Source organism: Alligator mississippiensis, chromosome 11 (assembly GCF_030867095.1).
Source record: "Alligator mississippiensis isolate rAllMis1 chromosome 11, rAllMis1, whole genome shotgun sequence".
NCBI lineage: Eukaryota > Metazoa > Chordata > Crocodylia > Alligatoridae > Alligator > Alligator mississippiensis.
In genome coordinates, this window is record NC_081834.1 from 48,002,708 (window position 1) to 48,012,520 (window position 9,813).

The 9,813-nt window shown below is 44.3% G+C and overlaps 1 protein-coding gene across 1 annotated transcript; it reads left to right on the forward strand.

The window, feature by feature from the left end:
* Positions 1-5,081: 5,081 nt before the first annotated feature.
* LOC102573839 (olfactory receptor 2T11) lies at positions 5,082-6,482 on the forward strand. Its single transcript, XM_019482107.2, has 2 exons — positions 5,082-6,055; positions 6,465-6,482. The coding sequence occupies exons 1-2, from the start codon at positions 5,120-5,122 to the stop codon at positions 6,480-6,482; spliced, it is 954 nt and encodes a 317-aa protein (XP_019337652.2). The 5' UTR covers positions 5,082-5,119.
* The last annotated feature ends 3,331 nt before the right edge of the window (positions 6,483-9,813 follow it).

The window sequence follows — 9,813 nt, forward strand, 5'->3', positions numbered from 1 at the left end:
TTTTTCTAATGACTACAGTACTGAAACATCTTCTAAAGAATTATTGGAGAAGGGCCTGGATAATGACTGAACTTAGATTTTAGCAAGCTATGCTAGAAAGAAGAACCTGAATTCAAAAATTCAGGTGAACAGTTTCTATAACACCTGTCCTTCTCCTCCTCAGTGGGTGCCCTGGTCACCTGGTTATTGGTGTGGAAGACAATAAGCTTGTCTTTCTTTTAACCTCTCATTTTGTTGCCAGTGCCCAGGCCTGGAGCAAGAATATAATTCCTTTCAGTGCATTAGTGTGAGATGCAGACAAATCAATGTAGTCACAGAGACAACTAGGGAAGAATAGACTATCACCTTTGGTATCTGTGTCCTTCCTGAGCTGCTTCTGGGAAGGTCAGCATATAATGAATCAATCAAACAAACAAACAAATAAAATGTCAGGTTCTTGACTCCTATCTTTCTCCTGTCTATCACTCTTAGGTCCTCTGGACTAATCTTGACCCAGCCCTGTCTCTTGGCCCCTGACCCTGGTCTCTTCTCTGGCCCCTGGTGGAGGACCTAATCATGAGGACAGACAGACTGCATCTTGTCAGTGACATCTGTTACAGACTGAAGCCACTAGACTGATTCAGATCTGAATGTGCCAGGAATGTGACAAAAGTGATATAAAAATGAGTGCGCTCCACAGAGTATAAAGAGTCCAAAAGACTGAGGCATAAACTATGAACCACAATACAGCCTCTTTACTTCAGAAAGATATTTGATCTCACCTTATGTATCCAATGGGCCTTGGCCCAAAGCTGAGTTTTAGCTATACAAACTCTCATTGTCTTTAAACATCGCTCCAGAAATATTTTTTCAGGGTTTTTTTATTTCTTAATTTCTAGGCCTATTCAATATTCATTTTCCCCTAGAAAATTTACCTGAGAAGCCAGATACAACAGAAAGTTTATAACATTGCTGCATGCAATTTTCTCCCTTCCCAGGAGCAATTTAAAAAAATCTAATACAGGTCACAGTGGAGGGAGTTTTAATAGTACTGGAGTGATGGTGTAGCTGGGATGAGAGGCAAGTACTTCTATGGGTGACAAAATTTTATTGGACCGAGTGCATGGTTGGGATATTCTTTGACAAGCTTTCAAATTCAGTGCATTTTTCTTTGGGAGAAGGGTTATTTTTTGTTCTTAATACAAGTATTTTGTTCCACAGTGTGTTATCCTAAGTGTGATATTTTTCCAAGCTGGCTCTCAGGTCTTCTCTCTCTAAACTTTCATTGGCGCAGGCAAGCCAGTTACAGGGCAAGTGTTTCTTCCCCCATCCAACTTCAGCATAGCTGCATTTTGTATAGGTGAGGCTATATTAAAACCACCAGCATATCTCTGTGTTGAGTGGCAGAATTTAAAGAGATTTTTCAAGGCATTCTCATACATATTAGACTAATGTACAAACAGTCTCCGATGAAGCACCTGATTCTGTGGTCTACAATCAGAGAATAGATTTAATTCATTTTGGTGAATCAAATCTGAGGGCTATGGGCCTGTTCTTCTCCCATAATTTGCATCCAAGAAATAATGAGATGCATATCTAACTAGACGGTGTTCCTTTGGTCTCTCTCTGTTCCAAACTGTCCATGCGAGAGGGACGTGTAGTGCTCGAATGTCGTTCTTGGTGGAGAAACATCATGTAGATTGAGTCAGAACCCAGACGCCTCGTTCCACTAGAAAATGCAGCCGTGAGAGATTTGGTATTCTGTATTAGAATGAACCATTCACATACCACATGTCCCAATTTAAAAAAAACCCATATAAATCTACCTCTAGAATTTCATTTAAGAAAGACTGAAACCTATTGTCTTTTGTCTTTTCTGAAATGCTTTGCTATCTCCCACCTCAAGGCTGAGGTTACCAAGAAATTTCCTTGAGCACAACTTTGCAGAGTTTTCAAACACCTGAATGGAGAACTGGAGCTGAAGCTGCAACTTAATTAAAGACTTGGGACAGGAGTCCCCAAAGTGTCAGAAAATTTGTGTATTTTTCTCCCCTTAGATTTCAAAGTTATTGCTGAAGAAGTGACATAATGGTCTCAACCATGACTTGGCCTTTAAAAGACTGTGTTTTTATGACATGGGTCTTCTCTTCCCTGCACTAGGTAATTTATTCAGCTAGCTGCAGAAGCAGGATCACAAATCAGAGTTACACTGTCCCTTTATTTGAAGTAGAGGGTCTTTGTTGAAGGCTGATTTTAGACTGTTTTTATATTTTGCCCATGTTGCATTTTTCAACTCATAAAAGTATTTTTTCAGGCTCTGGGCATTAATTGTTATCATATTATTTTAATTTTGAAGCTTAAATGGCATTTGTGCTTGGGGGATTTTAAGCTAATTTACTTCCTTAGAAACCTACTGCTACCCCATGCTAAAGAAATGCTATGTCTAGAAAAGTCATTTCTGTAATTTTAAATGTACAGATAGTGATACAAGAAGTTCACATGGATTGTTAATGTGCTTAGAGTCAATAACCCATTATTACTTGTTAACGCACACATGCCAATGGGATGGGAAAAGGAAAATAGTCTGTGAATATAATAGAAGACCAGAGTTTAAATCTGTAAAGACTTGGGGTATGGGAACTTTTAAATAAATGACAATGTTTTTTGCAAGAGATCAGAAGTCTTACTGAAGCAGTCACAGAACAAAATAAAACAGATCAAGGTAAGTGATTACTGTTTTCTTCTAGCTGTATTTTATACAGGAGAAGATTCTTAAAAACAGATATTTCTTTATTACAAACAACACCTTTTTCTCCTTAACAATCCCCATGTGGTAATTGGAGAAGAAGTAGCATATATGTTTTGCAAAAAATATTTCAGGTATTACAATTCAATAAAGACGTATTAGTTTTATTTTTAACTATTATTACTTCTGCCAGTAGTATTAATAATAAAATATGGTTTATTTTATTTTATTATCTACCGATGTGCTGCAATGTGCTTTTTTTGGTGTGGTAAAGAGTGAAATAATACAATTAAGAACTGGAAGGTGGATATTAGTAATGTAAACAGATTATTCCTGTCAGTGTGGCTACATAGGTTGATGAAATTCAAAGGACTCTGAGGAGAAGGAAATGTTTGCAAAGAAGGGGTGACCCTCCTGGACTCAATTCCAAATTCCCTTTTACTTTAGCGGGTCCAGGATTTCCCCCAGGCCACTTACAGGGCTGTGAAAAATGTCAGATACAGAGATTTAGTTTAACATAGCATTTCACATATGATCCATGTGGTATAGCATAACCTATAGGTATCATATCATATAAAATATTATGCAGTTTAATGCCTTTGAACCCCACACTGTAAGAAGGATTGTTTGCGCTTCACAACCCTGTATCTCCCAGTGACTTTAGGTCTGTGCTGTCTCAAAGAGGAAACAACAGTGCCGCTCTTTCAATACTTTCCCTTGTCCCTAGCTTTGCATGTGATGGGCTAAATCCTAGTGATCTTTCTGTACCTAAATATTCATTAACAGTGGAGAGCCTGTCTGAAATGCACATATTTTTAAGGGGTATTAATTTGAGCACTTGAAAAACCGAACACTAAAAGTGTAGAGCTGATATAATAATTTCTGTTGAAAACATTCCTTTTAAATGGTACTTTGGTTTCCAGATTTACTACTGAAACTTTCTGGGAGCTGGTATTGGGGCATCTTTTTACAATTTGTTTGTTAAATGGTGACGTGTTTGGGACAGAGAACGTTTCCTCATACCCCTGCGTGCAGTGCCTGCCTTGTCAAGACTTCTCCTCCTATTACTACTCATAACATTAAAAATGATAAATGTCACTGTTGGTGGTAATTGAAAAGAAGAAAGGCCAGAACGACCGAGCCACACACAGTTATTGTCAAATGTTTTGCCATGTGTTGTTCCTGTTTCCTGTGACATAACATTTCCCATTGACATCAGTCAGACTCACAAGTAAGAAGGTCATATTAGCAGTGTGGCTACTATTTGGGTATTATTACTGGCCTGGAACAAAGGAACTCATTATCTGTCCTGCATGTGGGCACAGAAAGTAGCCTGCATGGACTTCCTCAATGCCATGGCTCTGGTTAACTCACTGAAACCTAGCTGAGATGACTCCATAGAACATAGTAGTTCAGGGATAGGCAACCTTTTCCAGCAGCAAACCAGAATAATCTGCTGCTTTTTGAGGTGTGTGGGTGCTAGGACCCTACCAACACTGCCACTAGTCTCCACTCATGACACAGGGACAACACCCGCATTCATTCTCATGGCAGTCTGGGGACTGCACCTGCAGCAAGTGCCCCTCACTGCTAAATGCCACCGAAGACCCAAATCCCTGGGCCTGATTCAAAGGTTCTGCAGGCCACAGGTTGAAAATCTCTGCTGTAGTTAATACTACAGCCTGGTAGGTGGGGCCTGGTGCTGGAAATAGAAATTCTGGGCAAAGTTTAGACTATCTTTAACCTAAATTAGTGGTCTCCAACATTTTTAAGTATATCACCTTTGGCATTTAAAAACAACTCAAGATCTACTGTGTGCTGTTGCCACCATGCCCCCTGCCCCTGCCCAGCAGGTAAGGCTGTGGGTTGGGAAGGGGGGCAGAGGCAGATTGAGGCAGAAGGAGAAATAATTATTGGGTGGTGCACCTCTTCAGCAGGTAAGACCCACCCAGACACTGCCCCACTTAACTTACCTCTGCTCTTGCCTCTGAATCAGTCCTTCACTGCAGGGGCCTCAATCTAGCCCCTGCCCCTTCCCTCCCCCACGGACTGACCTGCTGGGCTGGGATGAACATGTGCAAGCACACAGGCACTCAGCTCCCCACCCCAGCCTCAGATAGACTCCAAGAAGCTCCAAGATCTACCACAAGAGGCTACACCATCTCCTAGGGAACGAGATCTACTGGTTGCTGACCACTGGTTTAAATAAAAATAATTCCTGGGGAAGTGAGGTTATTGTCTCATGAACCATAACGTCTGGCATTCTTCCACAGGAGAAGAAAATCTGCCGGCTGCCTCAGTTGCCATTAGTGTTATCTGGAAGAAAGCATGTGCACATTCCCCAGGACATGTTGTTTTTTTCCAGGGCTTCAGGCAAATCCAGATGAAGAAGAAATGAAGAGTAGGAATGAAACTTCTTCAGCAGACTTCATTCTGCTGGGACTCCTGAGCCGGACCAATGCACACATGTTCTTCCTGGCCCTGATATTATTAGCTTTCATCTCTGCCTTGTCTGGGAATGTTCTCCTCATATTTCTAATCCAAGTGGATTCCTCCCTTCACACTCCCATGTACTTTTTCCTCAGCCAATTGGCCCTCATGGACATCTGTCAGACTCTAATTGTTGTTCCCAAAATGGCAGTAGGCTTTCAGACCTCAGACAACACCATTTCTCCAGTTGGCTGTGGGGCTCAGATTTTCCTTGTGCTGACAATGGGTGCATCAGAATGCCTCCTTCTGGCAGTCATGGCTTATGACAGGTATGTAGCCATTTGCAACCCCTTGCAATACCCTGTCCTCCTGAGCAGGAAAGTCTGCCTGGGCCTGACAAGTGGGGTCTGGATCGGGGCAACTACAGATGCATTGATATTTACAGCTTCTACTATGCACCTGCCCTACTGTGGCTCTAAAGAGATTAACCACTTTTTCTGTGAGGTCCCAGCCCTGCTCAAATTGTCCTGCTCTGACACATCCCGATATGAGATGTTGCTGTTCGTGACTGGAACTGTCCTGCTTCTCATCCCCTCTTCCATCATCCTAGCCTCTTATGCGCTCATCCTTGCTGCAGTCCTAAGGATTAAGTCAGCCAGAGGACAGCAGAAAGCTCTGGCCACCTGCTCGTCCCACCTGACTGTGGTGGGCATGTTCTATGGGGCAGCCATCTTCACGTACATGAGACCCAGCTCCTACCACTCCCCAGAGGAAGACAAGATTGTGTCTCTGTTTTACACCATTGTCACCCCAGTACTGAATCCACTCATCTACAGCCTGAGAAACAAGGATGTCTTAGGTTCCCTAAGAAAGCTGTTTGGTAGGGCTGTGAGAAATTTTGCCCACTGTTTTGATTTGACACTGTTTCGACTAATCTCGAGCTCGGAACAGTGAAATCGAATAGAAATGAAGGGCTTTGAAACAGTCTCAAAACAAAACAAGGCTAATCGAAACATTTTTAAAGTTTCAAAATGTTTCAAGTTTTGCAGGAAGCAGAGAGAGGCAGGGGAGAACCAGGGCTGGCTCTCCCAGTCTCCCACCTCTGCAAGCCAATAATAGCAAAGGGGATTGGGAACTGAGCCCGGCTCTGTTATCCGGTGCGGGGTGGGGTGGAGAGTCAGCCCAGGTGGGCTCATTCCCACCCCCTGCACTGTGTTCAGGCATGGGGGCAAAGAGTCAGCCCAGCTGGTGCAGAGAGGTGGAAGTGAGCCCAACTGGGCTGACTCTCTGTCCTTGCGCCCAATCACAGTACAGGGAGTGGGAGTGAGCCGAGCTGGGCTGACTCTCTGTCCCCCCACCCAATCTAGCACTGGGGATGGAGAGTCAACCCAGCTGGGCTGACTTCCCACAATCAGTGAAAGTAGAAACAGCATCGGAACAGCCTTTCAGTTTTCACGGATTGGAATGGAACAGCTGTTTCGAATCGAAATGAAATTTGAAATGGACCGCTGTTCCACTGAACCATAGAAACTGAAGGTGAAACAGAACAGTGCCGTTTTGCACAGCCCTACTGTTTTGGAAATGTAGAGTCTTCCAGCAAAATTGACAGAAACTGTAGTTTACCACATGCTAGGTCTCATCAAACTGAGAAAGCTACTGGCATGGTTTTCATAAACATTTAGGAGGAAGCTAAATTTTCTCAGTCAATGCCCTACAGAGAATCAAGGGCTTTGGGACTCTATCACTTAAACAAAAAGAAAAAGGTTTGAAGAAGTTCCCCTACGCTACCAGTTCACTAGTGTTTCCCTGTTGCAGGAAATTTAACCCAATAATTGCATACACTGGGCATGTCTACACAGGACACTGTACTGTACAATAGACTAATCTACTGTGCAGTAAAGTGTCACTGTCTATATGTGCCAGGCATATCCAGTGCAAGATTTGACTAATGTGCAGTTAGCTAATACCTGTAAAATGCAGGTACTAGATTGACTGTGTGGTGGTTTCTGTACATTAGTGCTCGTGTAGACAGTAACCGGGAGCAACTTTGCTTCTGGTCAGGCTAGGTAGCAATGGGGCACAGGGGACAGGGAGCTCCCTCCTTCAGGTCCTGGTGCTGTTCAGCTCCCAGCTCCCCCTGGGAGCTGGATGCCGACCAGCAATGGAACTAAGGATCTCTCTGCCCCCATCCTGGTTCCTGGCTCCCAGTGTGTAGAGAGCTGCTCTGGGGGCCCGGTGGGGGTGGGTTTCCAGCTCCCACTTATCCTCCTGAGCTGCCAGTTCTGTGCTGTGTAGAGTTGCTTTGGGTGGAGGATCGGTGGGATGGAAAATCAAGCAGAGCAGCTGCCAGTGATCCCTGCACTTTGCCCTCCTCATCCACACCCTCACCTGCTAGCAGACTTGCCAGCAGGTTTCTCACGCCCCAGACAGCCCCCACTGAATCCCCTGCTGGGCAGGTAACCCCTGCCTAGTAGCAGGGTCTTTGGAATCTGTGTGTCCAAATGGACACTAGGCCAGGACAGCTCTGACCACTGCAGTTGCAGTTGTCTTCCAGCTTGGTGCACATGAGGTCCCCTTTTGATATGCACAGGGCCAGGAGACAGCTGCTGCTGCAGCCAACAGAGCTCTCCTGGCTCCATTCCCCATGCCAGGTAATGGGCTAGCACCCCAGGTGAGTCTGGAGCTCTTCCTGGCTGCTGCTGGGAGGCAGAGCAGTGCCGGACCATCCCTGCACCAACGTGCTCCCATAAGGAGCAAATCTGTTTCCACCAGAGCTCATGTGTGAACATGCTCCTGGGGAACGTTTACGGCTTAGTATCTTACTGCTCAGTAATCCTAAAACAAATTAATAGCACATGTGACATGACCACTGAAGATTTAATGGGGGACTGAAACGTATTTCCCTGATGTGGACCCTCTGCAGAAGGCCTAAACCCTCCTACAGGAAATAGGTCAAGTGGCCTGGAAATAAAAATGATCTGGGGCTAGGGAGACAAGACTTAGGAAGAAAGGTTGAAAGAACTCAGGATATGTAAAGTGAAGAAGAAAAGACTGCCAGTGGGATTTGATAACAGTCTTCAAATATGTGAAGGGTGATTATAGGGGGAATGGAGATGGGCTTTATTTTTGTGGCTGTAGAGACCTGGAGTAGGAGCAACAGCCTCAAGCTGCCGCAGGGGAAATATAGGCTGGAGTTTAGGGGAACCAGCTGGCTATGGAGTGGTCAGGCATTGTAATGGGCTACCGAGAGAAGCTGTGGATTGTCCATGCTTGGAAACTTTCTAAATAAGGTGAGACAGACACTTGGTGGGAGTGGTTTAGGCTAGAATGATCTCGCCTTGAGCAGGGGCCTGGATTAGATGACCTGATGAGGTCCCTTTCAGCCTATGATCCTAAATGCTTAGATGCAGATCTTCCCAAGAATTATTTTTAAAAGGAAGGGTCTGTACTTCAGGTCTGATTCCTGTCTCACTTGCAATCTTTTTTGAACAGTTTCATTCCACTGAAGCCAATGGTAGAACACATGGTTTTTACAGAGGAGGGGAAAAGCTCCATTTTAGTCTAATCGGATTGCTAACAGCAACTTATTCATGAAAAAGGCTGTTACCATAGTATCTTTCTAAAACATATATTGATTTGGTTTATTCAAGACATCATGTGTAGAAAATAAATAAGATGTTGAAAAATGAATTGGTTAATAGGTATAATACAGCTTTCACCTTTCACATTTGCCAGTTTTCCTACCAGTCTGGTATTTTGGTGCTATTTCCAAAACAAGCAAAGGAACAATTTTGTGAAGGCTTGGCTATCCCTTTATGTTCCCAACATGACCTAAAACAATCAACAAACCCACGTACCAGGTTCACACAGAACAATCCTCCATCTGCTCTTGAGAAAAGAAAATCCCTATGATCTACTTCTGAGTGGTGACATTGATATGGGTAATGCATTATAGGTCAGCCTCTGTGTCCTCCTCAGATGAGAGTGTGGGCACACTGACGGATGAGCCTGTTGACAGAGGAGCTGAATCTGAGACTAGCCGAGACATGGTTTCCAGGAGAGGGAAGCAAGTATATTGATATGTGGTGGTAAGAGTGACCTCAAACTGAATACCAGGACAGAGAAGGAGATGTAGGATCCTTCTTGTAATATTCTGGGCCACATTGGCTCAATAAGGCCACTGGGGAGCATGCAGCTCTTGGGCAACCCCTATGATGCAGCCATTCAAAGGTAACTGTGTGACAAAGGTTTCAGAGGAGAGGACCCCCACATTCATGCACAGTGCTGGAGTCTCTGGGTGCAGTCCTCTGTGTCTTGAGCACATGTACAGCATGGTGACCATAGTCCTGGAGTGAGTAGCTTGGCCCAACACAAGGGAGTGAGCATGACAAGATTGTGGCTAATGCACTTATGACCTACTGGGAGTGTGCAGGCCTCATTCATAGATACATAGATGCTAGAGTTGGAAGGGATATCAACAGATCATTGAGTCTGACTCCCTGCCTGGGAAGGAAAGAGTGCTGGGGTCAGATGACCTCAGCCAGATGCCTATCTAGCCTTCTCTTAAAGACCCCCAAGGTAGGGGAGAGCACCACCTCCCTTCGAAGCCCATTCCAAATTTTGGCCACCCTTGCTGTGAAGAAGTTTTTTCCTGATGG